Here is a 27,214-nt window from a genome sequence, read left to right on the forward strand (position 1 = left end):
GATTGCACATTGATAGCTAACAATCAATTTCACATGCTGTTGTGCAAATGGAACAGACAGGCAGGAAATTATTGGCAATTAGCAGGACACATTCAATAAAGGAGTGGTTCTGCAGGTGGGGACCACAGACCACTTCTCAGTACCTTTCTGCTTTCTGGCTGATGTTTTGGTCACTTTTGAATGTTGGTGGTGCTTTCACACTCGTGGTAGCATGAGACGGACTCTACAACCCACACAAGTGGCTCAGGCAGTGCAGCTCATCCAGGATGGCACATCAATGCGAGCTGTGGCAAGAAGGTTTGCTGTGTCTGTCAGCGTAGTGTCCAGAGGCTGGAGGCGCTACCAGGAGACGTGGAGGAGGCCGTAGGAGGGCAACAACCCAGCAGCAGGACTGCTACGTCCGCCTTTGTGCAAGGAGGAACAGGAGGAGCACTGCCAGAGCCCTGCAAAATGACCTCCAGCAGGCCACAAATGCGCATGTGTCTGCACAAACGGTTAGAAACCGACTCCATGAGGATGGTATGAGGGCCCAACGTCCACAGATGGGGGTTGTGCTCACAGCCCAACACCGTGCAGGACGCTTGGCCTTTGCCAGAGAACACCAGGATTGGCAAATTCGCCACTGGCGCCCTTTGCTCTTCACAGATGAAAGCAGGTTCACACTGAGCACATGTGACAGATTCTGGAGACGCCGTGGAGAGTGATCTGCTGTCTGCAACATCCTTCAGCATGACCGGTTTGGCAGTGGGTCAGTAATGGCATTTCTTTGGAGGGCCACACAGCCCTCCATGTGCTCGCCAGAGGTAGACTGACTGCCATTAGGTACCGAGATGAGATCCTCAGACACCTTGTGAGACCATATGCTGGTGTGGTTGGCCCTGGGTTCCTCCTAATGCAGGACAATGCTAGACCTCATGTGGCTGGAGTGTGTCAGCAGTTCCTGCAAGATGAAGGCATTGAAGCTATGGACTGGCCAGGCCCGTTCCCCAGACCTGAATCCGATTGAGCACATCTGGGACATCATGTCTCGCTCCATCCACCAACGCCACGTTGCACCACAGACTGTCCAGGAGTTGGTGGATGCTTTAGTCCAGGTCTGGGAGGAGATCCATCAGGAGACCATCCGCCACCTCATCAGGAGCATGCCCAGGCATTGTAGGGAGGTCATACAAGCATGTGGAGGCCACACAATACTGAGCCTCATTTTGACTTGTTTTAAGGACATCACATCAAAGTTGGATCAACCTGTAGTGTGTTTTTCCACTTTAATTTTGTGTGTGACTCCAAATCCAGGCCTCCATTGGTTAATAAATTTGATTTCCATTGATTTTTGTGTGATTTTGTTGTCAACACATTCCACTTTGTACAGAACAAAGTATTCAATGAGAATATTTCATTCATTCAGATCTAGGATGTTATTTGAATGTTGCCTTTATTTTTTTGAGCAGTGTGCATATATATAATTATGTGTAAGTATATTTCTCTGAATTTATTGTAAATGCAACACTTATAAGGAAATGACAAAGCTTTATTCCAGACCTCTGTAAAATTGAATCAGACATCTTAATGCAGTCTCGTTCCATAGGGGGATGGATTTGTGAGTAATCAAGGAGGATCTATGGGGAAAGGAAACATGATATTATTGGTTCATTTAATTTTGCTCTGCCTGCTGGTGCAGAGTGACCTCATCAAGTCAGTAGAGGGATTAGAGGTGGGGTAAAAGTCATTAGTTTTTGATAGATGCCTTTGATGATGTGTTGACTGTGATTTATATGAGCTAACAAGATACAAATAACATCCCTTTTGTTTTCTGAATGACTGTACAGGGAGTTGTTTCCATTACTTTTTTGCTACATTAGCCTTTTAGCATCATTTTCCAGCATCAAACCTCTTACATTTTTGCTAAACCGTTTCTTTAATATTTATGCACTAGACACATTATAATTTACAAACTACAGGCTTGTAATGGTGGGAGATCTATTGTTATTCCCAAATGAAGGCCCGCAATGTGGGTGCCAGTAGCTTTAAAATGGGATGAACAGAACTTTTCCATTCACCCGTCAGTTCCCTTGGCTTGAATGCTGATTTTTGGTATATTTACACATTATTCAGTATATACATATTTATACATTATGCAGTATATGTATAGAAGAAATGTTCAAAAGTGTTGCAACCATGGGGTCAGAGTGAGAATGTCCTCAGTTTCAGGCTAACCCTGAGGCTGTTCACTCTGCTGTCAGACGTGTGACTCATTTTAAAGCTTTATAGGCAGCCTACCGTTAGAACTTGTTGGCCTTGCGTTGAAAAACTGGTTAAATTTTCTATCTGGGTGACAAATACCTCAACAGCCAAGAGGCAGGTACAGTAATCTTGTCATACCACAAGTATGGTAGCTTATTTAAAGGGGAACTCCTCTGACTTTTCAAAATTTCTCCACTATTCAGTGGTTGAGATGTAAACAAAGTGATATAATTAATTTGTAGAAAAACTTTCTATTTGTATTAATTGTACAATTAATTTGTAGAAAACATTTTTTTTACAGTGGTGGTGATAGGAACCACAGGTCTCAATGTCTACAGCCCAAATATAGCCATTCTATTTACCATCCAAAACCACCAGTGACATGTTTTCTGAGTTATATATGGAATGTTGATGGAAATAGTGGAAAATCTGAAATAAGTTATTGTTATTGAGACATTTTATCAAAATGCGGATTATTTTGTCTTAGAAAATGTAGTCCTACATGTATCACTCTGCCACGATTAAAACATTAAATTTAAACAACTGCTATAATACAGTGTTTTAGACATCAGGCAGTGTGTTTACAACCATTTTATGTAACTGTGACGGATGTCTGGTTCCTATCACCACCATTGTAAACCATTCTGATTCATTATTTTTCTCTAGAACGGAACGTTTCACACCAAACCCCTCTGAGTGACTATTTGGCTGATGCTCTTGTCCAGAGGGACTTACAATTTGATCAGTTTGCACAGGTTGGTGAAGGTGGTGTTAGGAGTCTTGCCCAAGGGCTCTGATTGTTATAGTGTAGGGTGCTTGTCCAGGCAGGGGCTTGAACCCCAGTCTACAGCATAGAAGGCAGATTTGTTACCCACTACACTAACCAACCACTTATATTTCTATGAAATATATAGAATTAACAATGCTTAGAAAATTACTAATCTAGCAAAATTAGACTGAGAATGGAATTAGTTACACTCAGACAATGATAGTTTGAGTTTGCATATTAAAATGTTTAGTTTGGTATATTTTGTAGATTTGACTGAAATACTCACATGAAAAGCTAAAAACAGGTATTAAAAGTTAATAGCATAAAACAAAAATAAAAGTAGTGAAATTGCATGTTACATTAAATAAAATGTAAATGTGTTATTTAATTTTACGGTTTGTGAATTATATTAAAACGTATTTAAAAGCAGTGATTAATAAACATTCACATTTTGTAATTGTACATTTTTATTGTACTGTTTAACAGTTTTTATAAATGTGCTTATTTTATTAAATATATATATATATATATATATATATATATATATATATATATATATATATATATATATATATATATATATATATATACAGTGGGTTGCAAAAGTATTCATACCCCTTGAACTTTTCCATATTTTGTCACATTACAACCACAAACAAATATATTTCACTGGAATTTAACGTGAAAGACCAACACAAAGTGGTATACAATTGTGAAGTGGAAAGAAAATTATACATGAATCAAAACATTTTTTACAAATAAAAAACTAATAAGTGCGACGTGCAAAAGTATTCAGCCCCCCTGAGTCAATACTTTGTGGAGCCACCTTTTGCTGCAATTACAGCTGCAAGTCTTTTAGGGTATGTCTCCACCAGCTTTGCACATCTAGTGACTGAAATTCTTGCCCATTCCTCCTTGCAAAACAGCTCAAGCTCAGTCAGATTGGATGGAGAGCGTTTGTGAACAGCAGTTTTGAGATCTTGCCACAAATTCTCAATTGGGTTTAGGTCTGGACTCTGACTGGGCCATTCTAACACATGAATATTCTTTTTTTTAAACCACTCCATTGTTGCTCTGGATTTATGTTTAGGGTCGTTGTCCTGCTGGAAGGTGAACCTCTGCCCCAGTCTCAAATCTTTTGCTGACTCCAACAGGTTTTCTTCCAAGATTGCCCTGTATTTGGCTCCATCCATCTTCCCATCAACTTTGACAAACTTCCCGGTCCCTGCTGAAGAGAAGCACCCCCAGAGCATGATGCTGCCACCACCATATTTGACAGTGGGGATGGTGTTTTCAGAGTGATGTGCAGTGTTATTTCTCTGCCACGCATAGCGTTTTGCATTGTGGCCAAAAAGTTCTATTTTGGTCTCGTCTGACCAAAGCACCTTCTTCCACATGTTTGCTGTGTCCTCAACATGGCTTCTGGCAAACTGCAAACGGGACTTCTTATGGTTTTCTTTTAACAATGGCTTTCTCCTTGCCACTCTTCCATAAAGACCACATTTGTGTAGTGCACGACTAATTGTTGTCCTGTGGACAGTTTCCCCCACCTGAGCTGTGGCTCTCTGCATTTCATCCAGAGTCACCATGGGCCTCTTGGCTGCCTCTCTGATCAGTGATCTCCTTGTTCGGCCTGTAAGTTTAGGTGGACGGCCTTGTCTTGGCAGGTTTACTGTGGTGCCATACTCTTTCCATTTCCGGATGATGGATTGAACAGTGCTCCGTGAGATGTTCAAAGCTTGGGAAATCTTTTTATAACCTAAGCCTGCTTTAAACTTCTCCAAAACCATATTCCTAACCTGTCTGGTGTGTTCTTTGGACTTCATGATGCTGTTTGCTCCCCAATATTCTCTTAACCAACATCTGAGGCCGTCACGGAGCAGCTGTATTTGTACTGAGATTAGATTACACACAGGTGGACCCTTTTGAGTCATCAGGCAACTTCTGAATGCAATTGGTTGCACTCAGGGAAAAGGGGGCTGAATACTTTTGCACGTCGCACTTATTAGTTTTTTATTTGTAAAAAATGTTTTGATTGATGTATAATGTTCTTTCCACTTCACAATTGTATACCACTTTGTGTTGGTCTTTCACATTAAATTCCAGTGAAATATATTTATGTTTGTGGTTGTAATGTGACAAAATATGGAAAAGTTCAAGGGGTATGAATACTTTTGCAACCCACTGTATATATACATATATATATTTTTTTTTATTCAGCGTCGAACTCGTAACCACAGCAACAAAGCAACCGACTTTGTGCGTCATCAACTTCCTGAAGCTGACAGTTTCACGCAAGATCTCGCGAGAGAATCACGGGTGCAACTTTTAACAGCCACAACTTTTGTCCCTACACCGAAACAAACGGGTGTGGGGGTGTGGGCATGTGGCGGAGGGGGGGAGTGTCTTTGTGTTCGAGCGCCATCTGGCGGTGACATTACAAAACTGCAAGTTCAACTTCAGACCGAGGCGCTTTGGCAGCTCGCAGCAGACGAGGACGAACAGAGCTACGAGCAGCTTTGAATCCATTTCGTGTATTATAAGTGCTCTGGACGGAGATATTTTTTCCTGCTTATGGGTCTAAAACTGTAATTTCTTGGAGTTAATCTTCGCAGTGTGTAGTGGAGAAGCCGGGAGAACAGCAGCAGCGCTCAGTCTTTTGTGTTTTGGTAAGTGCCGCTGAAAATAATGGCAGCAGACCGAATTCCTCTGTGTTGGACAGGAATTCGGAATCCAGAGTTATTCAGTAAGTCCTTCCTCAAATCCTAATCGACCGCATGCGCAACGTATATGGAGATTGACTGTGGAGAGAGCGTTGCTTTGAGTTTGATCAGTTTTATGGGGAAACGGTGTGTGATGTTTTGATCTGATGACAGATGGCATCACTTCACAACAGCTGCATGACTTTAATACGCTAGCAGATAATAACATCAGGAACAGTTCAGTCTAGTAATAAAAGCGATAGGCAGTGCAACCTGGAGCATGTTCTGCAAGGTAATAAGGGAGCTTATACAGTCAGGGCCATAAGTATTTAGACAGTGACACATTTTTTTTGTCGTTTTGCCTCTGTACAGCACCACAATGGATCTGAAATGAAGCAGTCAAGATTGTAGACTTTCAGCTTTAATTCAAAGGTTCAGAGGTTCTGGGGTAGATCCCAAATGTTTAATTCGGTAGTCGTTCATGGGCAATCTCAACATGTGGAACCAAAGAAGTTTTGATGTAAGTGAAGGGGCCATCATTAGTTTATAAATCAACACTTTGATACCTTCTGAAACAGAAGGAATGCACTGGTGGGTGAGCTCAGCAGACTGGAAGATCATGGAAGACAGCTGAAGTGAACAATGGCAGGATCCTCTGGTGAAGAAAGAGCTCTTCACAACATCTACTCAAGTCAAGGGCAGGCCAGAGGAGTTTGGTGTATCATTGTCAAAGTCTGCAAACAAGACGCCTTCATGAATGTAAATACACACAGTTTACCTCTGCGGACGACTGGTAACACTCAATAACAGAAAGGAAAGATTGGACTTTGCCAGAAAACATCTAAAAGGCCTGCCCAGTCCTGGACCAAGATTAACTAACCAGAATGATAGAAAGAGAAGAGTGTGGAGAAGGAAAGGAAGAGCTCATGATCCAAAGCATACCACATCTTCTGTGAAACATGGTGGAGGTAGTGTTACGGCTTAGGCATGTATGGCTGCCAGTGGAACTGGGTCACTGGTGTTTATTGATGATGTGGCTGCTGATAGAAGTAGCAGGATGAATTCTGGTGTTTAGAGCTCTACTTTCTGCCTAGATTCAGTCAAATGCTGCAAAACTGATTGGACGGTGTTTCACAGTACAGAATAATAATGACTCAAAACAAACTGCAAATGGAACCCAAGAAGTGAAATTTTCCTAAATGGCACTGGTCAGTCACCTGACCTCAACCCAGTCAGGCATGCTTTTCACTCACCAAAGGCAAAACTGAAGGCAGAAAGACCCCCAAACGAGCAGCTACTGGTCTACAGTAAAGGTATATCAGGGGAGGAAACACAGCATTTGGTGATGTTTACAGATTCCAGACTTCAAGCAGATACTGATTGCATAGGATTTGCATCCAAGTATTAAACATAATCTTTCTATTTATAATTGTTATTTTGTCCAATTACTTTTGAGACCGAGAAAATGGAGTGTTAAAAATGGCTGTAATTTCTAAATGGGTAATGCAATATTTTTTGTTAAACCTCCTGGATGTCTGCGCTTCAGTCACACCTTGAATGCTTCATTTCGAAGCCATTGTGGTGCACAGAGGCAAAGCTGTCTAAATACTTATGGACCTGACTGAATGCTACTAGATGCTATGAAAACTGTTGTTTTTGTATAAAATAATAATTTTCCCATTAATAATTCATTGGTTATGTAACAGGGTTTGTCCTGTGTGCAGACTGATGTCCAGCTTTCCCAAATGGCCTTATGTAACTCACTGTTGGAACACAGAGAATTTAAAGCTAAAATAAAGGACCTCAATATAAATAGCTCTGTCTTTACTGAACACTGAACATTTGTAATAATGTTTTGCATGGTCAAATTATAAATTCTTAGATAGATAAATATGAGAATTAATTGTCAATATATTGTTTGTCTTGATTTGGGTTTTTTTTATTTTGTTGTTTGTAAACAATGGAGTCAGAATCTTCAGTTTAGAGTACACAAGCAGTGCTGTAGAATAGCTGCACTTAAGAAAAGATTTCCCAATTCTGTAATTGAATTAATGAATACTGTGCTGTGCAATTGTTGTACCTAACTTTTTTTTTTGTTAATAATTATTAAAAAAAAACGTTAGTGTAGCATTTTGACATTAATTTAGGCTTAACTAAAGATTTTTCAGTTTTTCAGTACTGCTAATCTGATGATGATGTAAAATGATGTGCTGCCGCAAAGCTGGGACTGTAGCAAATAAAATACTAAAATAAAATAAAAAATAAAAAAGTGTAGGCCTCATTTCTCACTGATGCAGTAAAAACTGTGTTCCAGAACATTCTACATGCTTTATAGCTGTGTAATCTAACTAAAATGATCATAAAAGTTCACTCAGGACCTGTCCAGTCAAAATATCAAGCAAAAGCTTCAAAACTCCTGTATCCATGCAAAAGCTCCAGTCAGTGTTTTAGTTAAGAATTTTTAAGGTTTGCCTAGTCAGGCTCCAAATCACATGCATATTGAGTGTAACTGCATACAGAATGACTGGGCTGAAATATTAGCTGGATGCAAATACACTAAAATAAAACTAAAAATATTTCACTTCAAATCCACTTTAAATAAAAAATTAACAGTTAAATTTATTAGAAAGTTTTTATGTCAGATATGTGCAATATTTCAACATTGTCATGGAAACCTTCTGTCAAATTTCAAAATTACTTTCACAAAATTGTGCTTTTGTGTAATATTCCTACATTTGTAAGATTTTATATTTTTTTATTTCTGCATACAGTAAATTAAGCTGCACTGAGTTTTGTTTTTTCATTTTATAGCCATTTTCGACCTACAGTACTGTACAAAACTCAGAGACCCTTCATTTATTTAATTTCCAGTAAAAACTGCCATTTAGTACAGGTCATTCATATTTCATTAGGTCTTTCTGAGGAGATTAGATTTAAGATAATCCACTTGCATAAAGAAGGAGACAGTCAAGGTGAAAAAACAGGAGCTACCAAAACTGGAGTTTAAAAAAAAAAAAAAAAACAAAAGAAAAACTGTCACTCCTGACAACCACCTGGTAGACCTGCTAGATACCAAAACTGCCCCCATCAGTTAAACAGCACTTAAAGCTTTCATCTTTGAGAGGGAGAAGAAAATCAAGCTGCGTCAGATCTGAAAACATCCACAGGTGTTTTTGTCCATCCTTCATCTGTAAGACACAGTGCTGTGGGTCTGAAAGGATGTGTAGCTTTTCAAGAAGAACCTCAATGAGAAAAGGAGACGGACACTTCAAACAAGAAGCTGAACAATGCAGTGACTACCCCAGAGTCCAGACCTCAACATCACTCAATGGGTTTGATTACTTCAGAAAACAATCAACCAGCTTCTTTGGAGGTCTGTGAGCAGATTCTTTGAGGAACTGAAAGTGAGTCTCCTAAAAAAGATATGTCTTTATTTATATATATATATATATATATATAAGCACAAAATTTAAAATGGTAAAACTTAATATTTACTGGATTTTCAAAATTTCTTTTAGATTACAAAATGTGAGGTAAAAAGACCTATAAATTGATTATGAGTTCAACATCGCTGCACAAAGTAGCTTCAGAATCTGCATGAAGAAATTAGTGATCAGTAATTCACAGATACACTGATCAGGCTTAACATTATGACCAACTCCTTGTTTCTATGCTCATTGTCCATTTTATCAGCTCCACTTACTGTATAGGAGCACTTTGTAGTTCTACAATTACAGACTGTAGTCCATCTGTGTCACTGCATACTTTGTTAGCCCCCTTTTACCCTGTTCTTCAGTGGTTAGGACAATGATATGGTGGTGGTGTTAGTTGTCCTGGCAGTGCTGCTGGAGTTTTTAAACACCTCAGTGTCACTGCTGGACTGAGAATAGACCACCAACCAAAAATATCCAACCAACAGCGTCCTATGGCCACTGATGAAGGACTAGAGGATGACAAACACAAACTGTGCAGCAGCAGATGAGCTATCATCTCTGACTTTACAGCTACAAGGTGGACTTACAAGGTAGGAGTGTCTAATAGAGTGGACAGTGAGTGGACACAGTGTTTAAAAACTCCAGCGGCACTGCTGTGTCTGATCACCTCATACGAGCACAACATACATATCAGTGAAAAACAGCATAAAAGGGGGCTAACAAAGTATCCAGAGAAACTGATGGTCTACATTCTGTAACTGTAGAACTACAAAGTCCACCTATATAGTAAGTGGAGCTGATAAAATGGGCATTAAGCATAGAAACAAGGAGGTGGTCATAATATGCCTGATCAGTGTATGTAGGAATACTGACTCATAAATAAATCGAATACGATGGAATGTCTAAATTTGAAAGATGAAATATTGCACAATCTGGCATATTATACAACAGTTAGTTCCGACCATGCAAGCCGTTGCTAAGCAACGGGTTTGACAGCTGTAGGAGATGCTCACGCCATTTGAGTGTTTTTACTTCTTGCTTTGCGTATAAACAGAAAATGGACACTTTTAAGATTACATTTGACTGACAGCCAATTTGGATGTTATTTTGCAATAACGCAGTCCATCTCCTGTTCTATTGCTTGAATAGTGCACCCTCCATTAAAGGACTCTTTGTGGGAGTTTATCATCAAACTGTTATTCTTAGTGTTGATACTTCAGCTGAGTTCAGTCATACTGTAAACAGATAAATCTGTAGTCAAGAGTCATATTTAAGAAAAAATCAATAATAAATCGTTTTCTTGTGTATTCCAGCCGAACGGATTTCCCGCCATGGCCGAACATCTCTCTCAGAGTGAACTGGACTATCCTTTCAAACTGCTCGAGTACTTTAATGGCTTCAGAGTGTCCAAGGTCAGACATTTCACCATATAAACACTGTCTGCTCTGTTGTTGGGATTGTTCTTCAATCTGGTTTTTCAGACTTATGGAGAATGTGCTGTAGATGGTTCTTTATAGAACCTTTTGAAAAGGGTTCTACATAGCACCAAAAAGGGTTCCACTATTATTACGCTGTCAAGCTTGTAACAATAGACGAACCCTTTTTAGCCCTATGTGGACCCATTTTCCAAAAGTTATACAACACATTCTCCATCAATCTAAAGAAGCCTTTCATGATGCAAAGAACCCTTGGATCATGCAATGGGCTCTTGGAGTGTTCTGGGGTCTATTTAGAAATATTTATTAACCAACTACTAACCCTTGAAGAACCAACTTTAAAGTTCCTGATGATCCATCTCCGCTCATCTCAGTGTATTTATCTGTTATAAGTTTCATCCAACTGAATCTCAGCTCTGTGTAAAATTAGGAGGCATTAAGAGCTGAAAAAATGAATCTCAGTAAATCAATTAAATCACAAGAACAGCAGACGAACAACAAAGAATACATGATGGCACAGACAGCAGTTTAACTTGTTCCAAAATTTGTTCCATAAATAAGATTCATACAAAGAAGTTGCATGAAAGTTTTACAGTGTAAAGCAAGCCTAAAATCCCTAAAACCCCATGCAGTTCTAACTGCAGCTGAAATGTGTCTTATTGTTGTTTGTTTTATGATTTTTGTTCGTTTTAACTAATTGGCCTGGAACTTACAAGGTGTCGCAGCAGATGCTTTAAACATTCGAATGGACGTTTTCTGCATTCAAATTTTTTTTCTTCTTTGTATATTTGAATGTCAAAATCTTTGTGTCCACAGTACCTTCCTGACTGTGCTGTTAGAGGTCAGTAGGTGTATGTGTGGTGTTGTGTTGGTGGAGTGACGTTCCTCCGTCTAGCTGTGTCTCACCCATCATGAGTCATTTGGGTTCATGCCAGTCACGAACTAGCACGGCAATCCGAGAGCACGCTGTGAGGCGGCACGCAGGCTGCTCTGTTCTTAAGCTCTGTTGCCAGATTCGATAACACTTTACCTGAACTTTGTTACATAACATTGACATGTTTTATATTGTTTTAAATTAGCATAATTAATTTTGTCCCTCCTTCCTTTCTCCTCCTCTTCGTCCTCCTCAGGTAATTTTTTCAGCGTGTGAGCTGGGAGTGTTCGACCTGCTCCTTCACTCCCAGAAGCCCCTCAGTGCAGCTGAGGTGTCACAGGAGCTTGGCACCAGTGAGGATGGCATGGAGCGACTGCTGGATGTGCTGGTGGGCATTGAGATTTTGGAGGTGGAGCTTACAAAAGGCACAGGTAAGTTTACTGTGGGAGGAGTTTATACAGAGAACAGGTGAGATTACCGTAGGTGGAGCTAATGCTCTGGACGAAGGAATTTATTGTGGGTAAAGCTTAGGAAAGATGCAGGCGAGTTTACTGCGAGGAGTTTAGGTAAGACACAATTGAGTTTACTGGGGTGGAGCAAAAACTTAGAACAGGTGACTTACTGTAGATGGAGCTTAGGCAAGATGCAGGTGAGTTTATTGTGAGTGGAGCTTAGGAAAGATACAGGTTTATTGTAGATGGAGCATGGGTGAGTCTATTGTAGGTGGAGCTAACACTTGGAACAGGTGAGTCTACTGTAGGTGGAGATGACACTCAGGACAGGTGGATCTACTGTAGGTGGAGCAATCACTCGGGACAGGTGAGTCTACTGTAGGTGGAGTTAACACTTGGGACAGGTGAGTCTACTGTAGGTGGAGCTAACACTCAGGACAGGGGAGTCTACTGTAGGTGGAGATGACACTCAGGACAGGTGAATCTACTGTAGGTGGAGCAATCACTCGGGACAGGTGAGTCTACTGTAGGTGGAGTTAACACTTGGGACAGGTGAGTCTACTGTAGGTGGAGCTAACACTTGGAACAGGTGAGTCTACTGTAGGTGGAGATGACACTCAGGACAGGTGGATCTACTGTAGGTGGAGCAATCACTCGGGACAGGTGAGTCTACTGTAGGTGGAGTTAACACTTGGGACAGGTGAGTCTACTGTAGGTGGAGCTAACACTCAGGACAGGGGAGTCTACTGTAGGTGGAGATGACACTCAGGACAGGTGAATCTACTGTAGGTGGAGCAATCACTCGGGACAGGTGAGTCTACTGTAGGTGGAGTTAACACTTGGGACAGGTGAGTCTACTGTAGGTGGAGCTAACACTCAGGACAGGGGAGTCTACTGTAGGTGGAGATGACACTCAGGACAGGTGAATCTACTGTATTTGAAGCTATCACTCGAGACAGGTGAGTTTACTGTAGGTGGAACTAACACTCGGGACAGGTGAATCTACTGTAGGTGGAGCTAACACTCGGGACAGGTGAGTCTACTGTAGGTGGAGATGACACTCAGGACAGGTGAATCTACTGTATTTGAAGCTGTCACTCAAGACAGGTGAGTTTACTGTAGGTGGAACTAACACTCGGGACAGGTGAGTCTACTGTAGGTGGAGATGACACTCAGGACAGGTGAATCTACTGTATTTGAAGCTGTCACTCAAGACAGGTGAGTTTACTGTAGGTGGAACTAACACTCGGGACAGGTGAGTCTACTGTAGGTGGAGATGACACTCAGGACAGGTGAATCTACTGTATTTGAAGCTATCACTCGAGACAGGTGAGTTTACTGTAGGTGGAACTAACACTCGGGACAGGTGAATCTACTGTAGGTGGAGCTAACACTCGGGACAGGTGAGTCTACTGTAGGTGGAGATGACACTCAGGACAGGTGAATCTACTGTATTTGAAGCTGTCACTCAAGACAGGTGAGTTTACTGTAGGTGGAACTAACACTCGGGACAGGTGAGTCTACTGTGGGTGGAGATGACACTCAGGACAGGTGAATCTACTGTATTTGAAGCTGTCACTCGAGACAGGTGAGTTTACTGTAGGTGGAACTAACACTCGGGACAGGTGAATCTACTGTAGGTGGAGCTAACACTCGGGACAGGGGAGTCTACTGTAGGTGGAGCTAACACTCGGGACAGGTGAGTCTACTGTAGGTGGAGCTAACAATAGACTACTAGAACTGGAACTTCATTTCCTGCAACTCAACTCAAATTGTTCTGTGATGTATGAACAAACACACTTCTTGATGAACGTATTAAAGGGAACGTATTAAAATGCTGTGGCTGAAAAAGCAACTTGAGTTGAATTTAGCTTCTATACAAATTATTCTCATATAGTGTTGTGTAATGGGCCAAGCTGTGGACTAGAGAATAGATTTTAAACTTCTCTCTGCTGAAAATCTGGCAAAACCCTTCACTTCACTTCATTGCTGCATGGGCAGTCGTTTCTCATCAGGAGCTTCTATGAGATCATGGTTTAATTTTAGATCAGTCTCTTTCTCTCCCTATTAGTCTTCTTTAATAATTCAAGCGTGAATCCTGAATAATTTATGCAAAGGAAAACATTTCTTGAGCGTAGTCTAGATATACTTCATTGAAGTAAATCTGAAAACCTGTATTCAGACTGAACTAAACCTAAAACAGTTTGTAAACTATTGAGTTATGTCTCCTCTTTCTCCCAGCCTATTACAGCAGCACTGACGTTGCTAATCTGTATCTGGCCAAGTCTAGCCCTAAATCTCTCCATGACATGATCATCTACCAGTCTCAGACCATCTACCCTCTCTGGAACAACATGGTGGACGCAGTCAGGTGAGGCATAGTGGCTGACAGTGCCTTTTTGACCTGGACTTTCTCAACTTTCATGTTGCTTACAAAAATGGCCAACCATAATAATAGTAGTTATCTTAAATCTTCTCCAGAATATTGGAAAATTTGATACATTACTCAAGCTCTCAGCTTTAGCTTAAAGGCAGATTGCAAAAATATAATCATAGCAAGTGATATCTTAAATCTAATTGATATATCTAAGATTGTTGCATGCTTCTTATAGGGTTGTTTAACTTATTTCTAGACATTTTCACTTGTTTTAAGTGATTTTCGTCTTTCAAATTGTCTCATTATTTTGGCAGATAACTTTGCTGTTGCTGTTGCAAGAATTGTTCCTGAAACCTACCAATATAAACCTACAAATACCAATAATTTGACTTACTAGAAACACTTAAAACAACTACAAATATCTAGAAATAAGGTAAATAATCTCATAATAAGCTTACAGCAGTCTCAAAATAAGAAATATTAGACTTGTCAGTTAGATTTAACATTTAACAAAAAAATTATTTTTTGTGTAAAAGGGCATTTAACACAATAGACATTTCTGACAAACCACCAAAAAAACATGACTTTATTTGAAATAGTTGGCTGAACATATACTGAGGTTCAGGTATCCAGTTAGCTAATTACTACTATGCAGTTTCTGCAGTTAATAAACAGTGGTGATTGTTGATGTTGTTCACAAGCTCTTTATAATTAGCCTAAATCTATTTCATTTTTTCATATAGTTGATCAGTCTTCATCTACCTAGAAATGCATGTCATGTTAAAATGATAAGAAATACAGCCATATTGCCCATCCCTCAGCCATGCATATAGTCAAGATTCATGTCCAGTAGGGGGAGGATCATCTTTCCCACATAGAGGAGAGAGTCAGTTGTGCTATCTTGGACTTACAGATGGCTGTGGCATCACTGGGATCGGTCTCACGTTTTACAGAGATTCTCCCTGATGCTCTTTTTCACTAAGAAATGCATCACGATACAGAAGGTGACTGTGCTGTGATTTCCAATTCGCGTTGACTAAATTTGTACGATTTTTTTGTCCAGAATGATCAGATTCATCTGTGCATGAAGGGGTCCAAAGCACAGCTTATGAGTTCTGCACATTGCACACAGTTACAGATTTCCACCAGAGAGGTCCAAATCCCCAAAATGTACAGAGTATAGCTTTAATGTGTTTTACTAGATAGCTTGTTTATTATAGTTAATCTATTTCTGGAGGAATATGTGGTTTATGTATTGCAAGATCAGGATTCAGATTAATCTCTGCAGATTCAGCCATCTTTGATTACCTTTTATACATTATGTATATAGAGTCACTGTTGCTGACTATATTACCTGCAGTCAAATGCGAAGTAGTTTGTGCAGAGATCAAAGGTCCAAGTGAACAGACAAGCTGAATACATCACTTAGCGGACTCATGAATGAGATTCATGTTATTTGTAAGATATTACAAATATCTTTTGTACCCAATGTGGTGGGGATAGTGTAGTGGTTAACACCTTTGCAGTCTACGCTGTAGACTGGGGTTCAGTCCCCCGCCTGGGTAAGCACCCTACACTATAATAATAAGGGGCCTTTGGGCAAGACTCCTAACACCACCTTTGCCTACCTGTGTAAAACAATCAAATTGTAAGTCATTCTGGATAAGAGCATCAGCCAAATGCCATAAATGTAAATATTATAATCCAGGCTGTGATTCTGAACTTTCAGGGAAGGAAAGAACCAAAATGAAAAAACCTTTGGTCTCTCATCAGAAGATATCTTCTCAGCCATATACAGGTGAGTTTATACTCCACCAGCCTGACATGCCATGTTTTTATTGAGTCTTGAGGAGGCCTTTTTTGTCCTTTTCGTGCCGTTTGATGTCCACACATTCAATTTCACCCAATGCTTAACTGACCACGTCGTTTCTACAATGATACTCCCACCACAAATGACTGATAATGGTTGCTTTAAGAAGTGCTTTGCTAAAAGCTGAATCTGGTTCACTTTCCTAAAAGCACTGCAGTGTTTAAAGCAATTAGCAAATTGTTTAGACAAGTGCACTGTTTTCCCCTCTTCATACCAAATGTAGATGATCAGCCAAAAACGCGTTTACTGTTTGAAGTTTTCTCCTGCAGCTACAAGGATACAGTGCAGACCTGTTGACTAAGCTTTCATTCTTATTATATCTACAGTCTCTGCTTCCATAGTCCAGGCTTTAGTATGACTGCTGCTACTGCTTTTAAGCTATGCAGCATACTTTTGTCCTTGTTTACAGTAGTGTGCAAAAGTCTGGAGTTCTTTAATTTTGAGTCAAAGTCTGGAGAAAAGCAGAAAACATATTTAATATGAAATTATACAGAACAGCTAAATCTAATATCAGCTGTTTGAGTCACACTTTAACTTTATTCCACCCTCCATTCTCTTCAGTAGACTCACTTTCAGTTCCTCAAAGAATCTGCAGACACACCTCCAAAGTTCAGTCTTAGAAGCTGGTTGATCATTTTCTGAAGTAATCAAACACATTCAGTGATGTTGAGTTTTGAACTCTGGGGTGGTCAGTACATTATTTAGCTTCTTTATTTGATGTGTCCATCTCCTTTTCTCAGTGAGGTTCTTCTTGACAGCTACACATCCTTTCAGATGCACAGTGCTGAGTCGTCTTCTCACAGTGGAAGGATGGACAGAAACACCTGTGGATGTTTTCAGATCTGAAGCAGCTTGATTTTCTCCTCTGTCTCAAATATGAAAGCTTTAAGTGCTGTTTATCTAATGGGGGCAGTTTTGGTATCTAATGTATAACTTGTACTGAATGGCTGTTTTGACTGGAAATTAAATAAATGAAAGGACATTTTTGCAGTACTGTAGGTCAAAAATGACTATAAAATAGTTTTTTTTTACTCATGTTGCAGCTTTATATCTTGCATACATAAATGAATAATTCATGCATTTGTTAGAAATGTAGGAATACTGCACCAAAAAAAAATGACAATAATTTTGAGATCTGAAAAAGATTCCCATTCGACATAAAATAAACTGTTGTGGGAATGTATTAAAACAAAACAAGTGAATTTAAAGAAAAATATTATCTGTAGTTTTAGTAAATTTGCACCCAGCTCATATTTCAGCTCAGCTCAGTCATTTTGTGTGCAGTTAAACTCAATATTTAAGAGTGTGATTTGGAGCCTAACAAGGTAAACTTTAAGAATTCATAACTAAAACACAGCTTTGAGATTTTGCATGGGTGTAGGAGTTAAACTTAAGTCTTATCTTAATGTTTTGACCAGACATGCCCTGAGTGAGCTGTAATGGGATCACCCTGGTGACTGCATTTATATAATAATACTTTAAGTTAGATTACACAGCTATGAAACATCTAGAATGTTCTGGAATGTTCTGCAGTTTTTACTGCATCTGTGAGAAGCTAGGCCTACATTTTTTAGTCTCTCGGCTGTGCAAAAGCTTAATTAAATAAAACATCCCATCTCTAGTATCTTATCTCTTTAGAAATATCTCTTAAAAATGAACAACTTATACTTAATGACTTTTGAGTAGAAATTAAATCATCACTGTGGGCTTCTCACTTTGTCCAGTACTGTGTAGATAATAGGGCATAACAACTCAATGTTTTATGATGATTTGGACAGCTTGCTAATTGGTGGAGTATATGCTTCCATTAGCTATATATAGAGCTACAACTAAAGAAGCAAACTTCAGACACCAGACATGTCTTGCCTGATCAGCTACACTAGCTAATGTGACAGTTCAGTTTGATTTTTGAGCCGTCACGTTAAACAGTGTTCTTTGTGTTTGGTCGTGTTTGGGAAAGCCCACTGTTTTAATGAAACCGTTTCAGTTGGAGGGGACTTTTCCTCATTTGCTCTGCAAAGCCCCCTGATCCAGCAAGTGGTAGAGTGATCAATCAGGCAGACTGTTATTTTTTTTAGTTTTTTTTTTTTTCCTTGTAACTGTGGTGATGTGATTGCTAGTGACACTTTCTGGGTCACAGAGTTTATGCTGAGGAAATTTGGAGTTTGGATTTGAGTCTCAGTGACAGACCACCATCATTTGTGTGTGTGGGTGTGTGTGTATGTGTGTGTTATTTTAAGAGGGTGAGTGTGTTCCTTTGCTTGTGCATGTGTGCAATGAGACAGAAACTTCGAGGTCACGGTGCTCACCCATCTCCACTCCCTCAGTGTGTGAATAAATGCTGTAAATGCACAGCATGAATTCCAGAAAAGTTGGGGAAGTAAACTGCTATTAAGAACAGAAATGAATAGTCATTTCTGTTTGATGTGTATTATATTGAAAATGATACAAAACCATATTTGAGGTTTCACTAACTGTATTTAGATGTATTTATTTAATGGATATATGCGCAATGTGTTTAGCACTGGGGACTGAAGACATCAGTTGACTCAGTTTTGAAAGCAAAATTTTTCAACATTATTCTGTTAAACAAGTCTGCCTGTACAACAATTTTTTTGCATTATACCATGTCAGGCAGGCCTCTACTGCAGGCAGATCGGTCTGGTACGGACACTGATTATGCAGCCATGCTATAACATGCAGAACATGGCATGGTTTTGTCATGTTGAAATATCTATACTATGCATGTATAGCCATGAAAAAGATGTGTGTGTATATCCCCGGTCAAAAATTAGTCACCTTGCATGTTTAAGGTAGTAGTAACTTCAGGCCCCTATAGATGGCGTTGCATGAGAATGATCGAGCTATAAATACCTGCGGGGTGTGCAACTGAATTAATCGATTGAGAAGAGGTGGTACAATGCAGTGAATGTTTCTTTTGATGTGTGTAAAATGGGTCACAATGCAGATGTTAATGATCGGCAAAAAGGAGTGATTACATTTGGTTGTGCCAAAGACCATAGTGTGAAGGAAGTAGCTGAATTTGTAGGTGTATCAAAGCATACAGTCATACTGGTCGACCAGCAGTGGCAAAAATCCTAGTCTACTAGGAAATACCGTTCAGAATTGTGGCGGAAAGACAAGACTGACGGACAGGGAACACCGGAATGTTTTACGGCTTGTGAACTTTGTTAGCAGGCAAGAATTGCTTCTAGAAGTTAACGCAGGTCCTTCACAACCAATGTCTGAAAGAACGAGTAAGATGCCAGGGAAGACATCCACGAAATCTGGCCGAACTTGTCCAATGAGCTCATCTTTGTGTTAATGGTGCCTTGACAGACGTACAAATGTCCCACTAACACACCTCCAAACCATGAATAAAGCTGGGTTTTGAACTTTACACTGGTAACAACCTGGATGGCCTGGAGAGCTTGATGTCCATTATTTCCATGAACAGTCTGAAAAGTAGACTCATCAGACCACAATTTACTGTGCTCTACACAGAGAAATTGGTGTTGTTTCTGGACACTGTTGACATATGTCTACTGCTGTGCATCGTTTCTCAATTAGCATTTGTGTATGCAGCAGCGATCAGTGTTGGGCCTCATTCACCAATTGTTCTTGAAGAAATTTCTTCTTAATATCCATTTACACAGTTTTTATGAAGATTCTGGTGTTTTCTTATTTGGGTACTTAGGTAAGAACAGAATCTACACACACTCAATCAACTCTGTGGTTTAAGAATATGTCATGTATCTGATGTAGACTTTTTGTTAGGGTCTTTCTCAAGAACACATTTAAGAAAGGACTTAGGAAGATATTGGTAAAATGAGGCCCGCTGTTCTAACTGTTTAAATTGCATCCAAATATCTGAGTAAATCTTCCTTTCTGGTCTGTTTTCCCTGATTTTGCTCTGATCTGTCATGTAAATCCACATGCTAGTCATCTATGCCAATGTTTTGGTAAAATAAGAACATTTTGTGTTTTTCAAGTCTTTTCAACCAGCCTAGACTGACGAACCCTGCCAAAATGGTAGATCACCCATTAAACTGTTGAGTTGCTTACATTCTTTTTGCAAAGCCTCAACCCATCCTTGCTACAAAGTGCTAATAATTTCTTGGATGCTCCATTAATACCAAACCATGATTGCATCACCTGCTTAAGATGTTTTTGGAACATTTCATAAGTCTTGCACCTTTTGAAATGTGTTGCCGGTGTCAGTTTCAGAGTGAGCATGTATTAACAGAAAACAGTGCAGTTGATAAACAATACAAAGGCAACATATTTAATTTTCATTTGAATACACCTCAAGGTGGAGTAAAAACCTTGGAATTGAGGTTTGTACAAACAAACATGCTGTTTTAAACTGATTGTTCTGGCTGCCATTTATCTACGAAACATGAATATCCAAAGGCAGTTGTAAAAATAGAATGGGTCACATTCACTAGCTGTGCTTAATAAAAAAAAATTATTCTTAAAACCAACTTGCATAGTTTCCTGACATTCACCAACAGAATCTACACACATTCAAGAGCACAAAAAGGTGAGAACATGTCATGGTTTAAAAACATGTCATGAATCTGACGCAGACTTTTTCTTGGGACCTTTTTCAAGAACACATTTAAGAAAACACTTCGGAAGATATTGGTGAATGAGGCCCATTGACCTGAATTTGAAGGGATCTGTTAAGAAAGAATGTTTTGGTTAACAGATGGTAAAAGTTTGCTTATATGACTGATTTCATCAGTGCACTATGTGTGTGTGTTTCAGGTCGGAGGAACAGATGCTAAAGTTTATGGGTTTGATGAACTCAACATGGATCATTGACGGCCATGACATAGTAACAGCCTTTGACCTGACCTGCTTCAAGTCCATAGTGGATGTTGGAGGTATGTCACCCTTAGAACAGTGTTCATGTCTAAAACCATTTTAATCTGAGTTAAATTAAAGTTTGATATGTAATTAGCTGTATTTTCTCACAGCAGTTGGTTCAACAGAATCAAACTCAAGCTGTATAGCTAACAAATAATTGGATCTTCTGTACACCAACTAGCAAGAGGTTCACACAGTGATAACTGGTAATGCATGAGCTACCATTACTTGTAGCAGACAGCTCAGTGCTTGGGGCTGTTTGGTTGTAGCTCTGCGGGTTTAATCCCCAGTGAGTCTCTGTGAAATGGACCCTGTACTCTGTTTTCTAAACCACTGAGCACTGCTGATGTGCCCTTGAGCAAAGCACTGACCCCCTGCTTACAGCATATCCTGTCCTCTCCCCCAGGGGGTGCTGTAAATAAGACTGTGATCTCAGTGGGGTTTTTTTGAAACTCTAAAGGATGTCTATGAGGCATTTTGGCTTCTATTGTTTTAGTATAGCATCAGAAAATATTGAAGGCATATTGGTTACATGATTCAAAAGAAAATAGTAATATACTGTAATTTCTATAATTTCTTTTTACTTTATTTTTCTCATTTTACAGCTATGATTGGATGACTTCTAGGAGAAAAGACAGATTAATACAAGCATAAACAAACATAACTAAAGAATAAAGGCTGTCTAGGAGGACCATTTTACAAACATCAAAGGTTACACAGTAATACATAACATAAACATGCATACATATCATCCTCTTCAGTGCTTGTGCATGTTGTCCTAATGGGGTTTTAAGATCCATTTCCCCTAGTATATTGTAAAGTATTCCATATTCAGTTGTAACATAAATGTAAGTCTTTCTGCTGAGTAAATTTCATAGACAATTTCAAGCCATTGTTTTTTTGTTAGGGGGCTCCTGCTGCTTCCACTTTCTTCTTATGGTCTTTTTAATAGCTACCCATAATATTTTAAGCAGGCATTTATTGTTCTTCCCTACTAAGTGGAGTACTTTGCCAAAATAAAGATTCACTCATGAAAACGCAGATGAATTTTCAATCTCTTGCCAAAAAGGCAGAATTATTGAAGCACCACAGAAAATATGAAAATGATCAGTCATTTGAGTACCACACCACCTCCAGCATTGTCCCTGGCGACTTTTTTTGGGAGTATAAAAAACCTAAACAAACATTTCTGATTAAATTCTCTTAATGTTGAAGCTATCCATCTGCAGGAATTATCCCAATCTTTTCTAGGATTGACATATTATATTCTTTTTCCCATTTTAATTTTATATATGAAGCTGAGCATTCATTGGTTATTTGGAGACTCCAAAAGACACTCCTGTTATTTTTCAGCTTGTAGATATTAATAACCCTGTCCTCCTATCTAATCTGTCCTTAGGCTGTTCTGGAGCTTTGGCTCGTGAGTTAGCTAAAGCCTACCCTGCTTCCACGGTTACAGTTCTGGACCTGCCTAAAGTGGTCCAAACAGCCCAGAAACACTTCAGTCAAAGCGACGACACCATCCACTTTCATGAAGGTCAGTGAGGTTCTGGTCAGACTCGCATACAGTGACAGACAAGACTATTTCTTTTCCTGTGTGGGTTACCGTACGCGTCAAAAGTTTGGACACGCCTACTCATGGGTACTTCACCTTATTTTTAGCATTTTGGACAGTGAAGTATAACAGTGAAGCCATCAAAGCTATGCAATAGCACATATGGAGTTATACAGTGACCAAAACACATCCACACTATCTGGACTTGGTTTGCACGCTGTACATTCTCTCAATTTCAAACACTGTGTTTCCACTCACTGTCCACTCTATTAGACACTCTTACCTTGTTGGTCCACCTTATAGATGTTAAGTCAGACACAGTAGCTCATTTGCTGCTGCACAGCTTGTGTTGGTAATCCTCTAGTTCTTCATCAGTGCTCACAAGATGCTGTAGGCTGGATGTTTTTGGTTCAGTCCAGCAGCAACATTGAAGAGTTTTAAAACTCCAGCAGCACTGCTGTGTCTGATCCACTCGCCCCAGTGAAACACACACTAACACAATACCAATAATGTCAGTATCACTGCAGTGCTGAAAATGATCCACCAACCAAACAATACCTGTGGGGGTCCTGACCGTTGAAGAACAGGGTAACAAAGTATCCAGAGAAACAGATGGACTACAGTCTGTAAGTATAAGTACTTCTATATGGTCAGTGAAGCTGACAAAATGGACATTGAGTGTAGAAACAAGGAGGTTGTATATGCTCACTTGCTAATAAAATATTGATCACAAAAAGAACAGAAGAACATCCATTCAGGCATGTAGGTCCAAACATTTGACTGGTACTGTTAATGGTCAGTGTAATTTCTCATCGTTATTAATGGACAGCCTCTTACTTATTATTTACGCTGTTGAGGACTTTATAGGAGTGATTTAATGTATGTGTGTACGAAGGGGACTTTTTTGAAGAGGACCTCCCTGCTGCTGATCTGTATGTCCTAGCGAGGATCATCCATGACTGGAAGGAGGAGAAGTGTCTGACGCTGCTGAAGAAAATTCATGCAGCCTGCCAGCCAGGTGAGCTCAGAAATCAATACAGGTGACCATCACCACATAATAATAATAATAATAATAATAATAATAATAATAATAATAATAATAATAATAATAATAATAACAACAACAATAACTAGAATAGTGCATTTCCTGAAGAAATTTGCTTCGTGCAACGGAAGCAGTGCTTCGAGAACGGTTGCTTAGTTGGTGCCAAGCAGTTGCTGTGGTATTTTAGAAGGTTGCTAGGGTCCTGATGGTAGCTATGGAATTCCAGGTGTAGTTAGTGAGGTGTTGCTAGGTGGTTGTAGTATCCCAGGTTGTTGCTAGAGTGTTGCTAGAGTGTTGCTAGAGTGTTGCTAGAGTGTTGCTAGAGTGTTGCTAGAGTGTTGCTAGAGTATCCAAGGTGCTTCCTAAGGTGTTGCTAGGCAGAAGTTTGAATAGTGTTGGTATCTCAAAAACTGCAGGAACGAATTAGCAGACAAAAATGTGACAGAAAAATAAGAAAAAAAGAAGAAAATATGTCAGGTAATAAGAGTGTGGCGCATTGCAAAGCACCAATAATAATAATAATAGTAATAAAAATAATAATAATAATAACAATGTTACATAATATCGCATAAAACACATTGACTGTTAATATTTCTGCTTTCTTAAATCTTCTATAATCAGATTTCTGCAGTTTCCCCATGTAATTTATCAGCCAAGACATGTTTGCTTCTTTTATGAGTTATGTTCAATTTCCATCCACACCCATCATGTTTATAGATAAGTGTCATACGGTGTTGGAAACATGATCAAGTCTGTTAGAGATACTGTTACCCACATTAGTCTGTAGCTCCAGAGTTAAAACTAAAGAAACAAACTACAGGCATCAAACAAGTCTCCGCTGATTGACTGTAGACTAGGGTTCAATCCCCAACCTGGGTCAGCACCCTACACTGTACCAATAAGAGTCCTTGGGCAAGATTCCTAAACAACACCTTCACCTACTTGTGTAAAATGATCAAATTGTAAGTCACTCTGGATAAGAGCGTCAGCCAAATGCCGTAAATGTTAATGTACATTTGGGTTAAGAGGGGAAACCCGTGTGAATTAGATGTTTTCCCATACTATCACTTTAAGTCTCCTTCCTTTAACCGCCCTCCCCCCAATCTCTCTCTCTCTCTAACCTCTCTCTCTAACCTCTCTAACCTCTCTCTCTCTCTCTCTCTCTCTCTCTCTCTCTCTCTCTCTCTCTCTCTCTCTCTCTCTCTCTCTCTCTCTCTCTCTCTCTCTCTCTCTGCTGCAGGAACTATTACTGTGTAAAGTTACAGGCTGTCAAAGCATTTTTACATTTTCTCTCCGTGTCTCAGCTCAGATAAACTCAGTGAACCCAGTTACAGTCCTCTTTCTATTTTTTCCTCCATCAATTTTGTCTGTCTTTTTTGTTCTATTTCTCTTTATCTCTTTTTCACACTTGCTTTCTTTTTCTTGCTTTCTTTCTTACACTTTCACCCCTCTCCATCACTCGTTTCTCACTTTCTATTTCTTTTTTTCTTTTACTTGCTTTCTTTCTCTCACTATCGCTCCTTTTTCTTGCTCATTGCTTTTATCTTTCTTTTTCTTTCTTTCTTTCTTTCTTTCTTTCTTTCTTTCTTTCTTTCTTTCTCTTTTTTCCACTTGATCTTTCTCTTTATTTTCTCACTTTTTCTTTATCTCATTCTCTGTCACTCTTTCTCCATTACTCTTTTCTCTTTATTTCTTGCTCTCTTTTGCTCGCTCGTCTGTCTTTTTCTCACTCTGACTTTTTCTTTCTCATTCCCTCTCCGTTGCACTCTTTCTTTCTCTTTCTCTCGGTCTTGCTCTCTCATTCCATCTCTCTGTTCTGTTTCTCACTCTCTGTTTTTCTCTCTCTTTCTGCTTCTTTCACTTTTCTTTCTCTTGCTGACTCTTTCTATATCTCTCACTGTCTTTCCCTTTTCTGTTTCTCTCTCTCTCTCTCTCTCTCTCTCTCTCTCTCTCTCTCTCTCTCTCTCTCTCTCTCTCTCTCTCTCTCTCTCTCTCTCTCTCTCTCTCTCTCTCTCTCTCTCTCTCTCTCTCTCTCTCTCTCTCTCTAGGAGGGGGTGTTCTGCTAGTGGAGGCTCTGCTGTTTGAGAACCACAGAGGTCCCATCATGGCTCAGATCTTTTCTCTGAACATGCTGGTTCAGACGGAGGGGAAGGAGCACCCCCCCTCGTGGTACACGCACATGCTCACTGCGGCCGGCTTCTCCGATGTGCAGGTGTGCAGGACGGGCAAATCCTATGACGCCATTCTGGCCCTCAAATGACCTCACACACATGTGCACACACACACACATGCACACAATATACACCAAGGCTGCATCCCACGCAGCTCAGTATTGGACGTCTAGTGCACTATTTAGGAAGAAGCCATGGGTTTTGTGAACCTCTGTAGTGCACTAAATATGGCAAACAAAGGTATTTGGGAGCACATTTCAGATTTACCACTGTTTTCCCATCATCAACATTCCATATAAACTCAGCAGACACGTGTGTGTTCACTGATTGTTTTAGACAGTAAATAAAATTGCCATGTTTGTGTTGTAGTCATGGTGACCTCTAGTTCCTATCACCACCACTGTAAAGACAACTGCGTCTCTACAATCAACCATTTCACATTGAATGACTGTTTACATCTCAATGGTTGAATTATGCAGATATTTAGAAAAATGGTAGATTTCCACTTTAAAGTGGAAATAAATTTTAAAGTGTATTAGGTCTATGTGGACTTTTTAACAGTGTCTAACTCCAGCTTTAAAGGGCCATAGCACTGCACATTTCAGTGTTTTCCAAGATCACACAAAGCACACTCGGATCAAGGTCTTCAGAATGTTGGATCTTAATATCTAAATATTAAAGCCAAGTGTTGAAGGTTATGGTCGCCTTGGTGATTTTCCTGCTCAAACATCGGATTCATCCGATTAGCTCATCTCTGAGTTTGGTCAGTTAGAGCACTGACCATCCAAGATCTCCCTTAAAACATTTCCATCCTCCTAACCTGTGTGTGGGCAGATAAAGCAACAGTTTGACAAAAAATCAAACTTCAGTTTCTCGATACCCTAAATGTAGTTGATCAGTCAAGACAGGTTTGCTGGTCTTTAGTTTTGCACAGGAACTATGAGGCTAATGTAGCTAATAAGCATTGGATGCTAATACCCCACCAATTAGCATGGTGGTAACTACATGCCCAAATCCTCACATACTCTGATAGACTTAATTGTGTGGTTTCTGACACAATAGTGTGGACAAAATATGACATGCTTTTGTCCATGAGTTACAGCTGAAAGGTTTGATTTTTCACTTAAAGGGGAATTCCACCAATTTTTTTTTAATTATGTGAGATGTAAACAGAGTGATTCAGAGTGATTTGGAGTGAAATGGTTGAGATTTCTTTACAGTGGTGGTGATAGGAACCAGGGGTTGCCTTGACAATAACACAAATATAGCCAAAACATATATATCCAAAACCACCAGCGAACCCACACGTGTCTTCTGAGCTTTATATGGGATGTTGATGATGGAAATAGTGGAAAATCTGAAAATACAACCCCATTTCCAAAAAAGTTGGGACAGTGTGCAAAATGTAAATAAAAA

General features: G+C 39.6%; 1 protein-coding gene across 3 annotated transcripts; it reads left to right on the forward strand.

Moving 5' to 3' along the window:
- Window positions 1-5,478: 5,478 nt before the first annotated feature.
- asmt2 (acetylserotonin O-methyltransferase 2) lies at window positions 5,479-27,034 on the forward strand. Of its 3 annotated transcripts, none has more exons than XM_017716741.2 (9): window positions 5,479-5,679; window positions 10,460-10,558; window positions 11,713-11,887; window positions 14,150-14,279; window positions 16,015-16,083; window positions 20,926-21,044; window positions 22,427-22,564; window positions 23,478-23,600; window positions 25,676-27,034. In XM_017716741.2, the coding sequence occupies exons 2-9, from the start codon at window positions 10,478-10,480 to the stop codon at window positions 25,885-25,887; spliced, it is 1,047 nt and encodes a 348-aa protein (XP_017572230.1). In that variant the 5' UTR covers window positions 5,479-5,679; window positions 10,460-10,477; the 3' UTR covers window positions 25,888-27,034. The 3 variants fall into 3 exon arrangements, with proteins under 3 accessions (XP_017572230.1, XP_037398192.1, XP_017572231.1); XM_037542295.1 differs by lacking the exon at window positions 25,676-27,034 and adding an exon at window positions 24,868-24,954; XM_017716742.2 differs by lacking the exon at window positions 5,479-5,679 and adding an exon at window positions 9,044-9,116.
- The last annotated feature ends 180 nt before the right edge of the window (window positions 27,035-27,214 follow it).

The sequence above is a fragment of the Pygocentrus nattereri genome, chromosome 10 (assembly GCF_015220715.1).
Source record: "Pygocentrus nattereri isolate fPygNat1 chromosome 10, fPygNat1.pri, whole genome shotgun sequence".
NCBI lineage: Eukaryota > Metazoa > Chordata > Actinopteri > Characiformes > Serrasalmidae > Pygocentrus > Pygocentrus nattereri.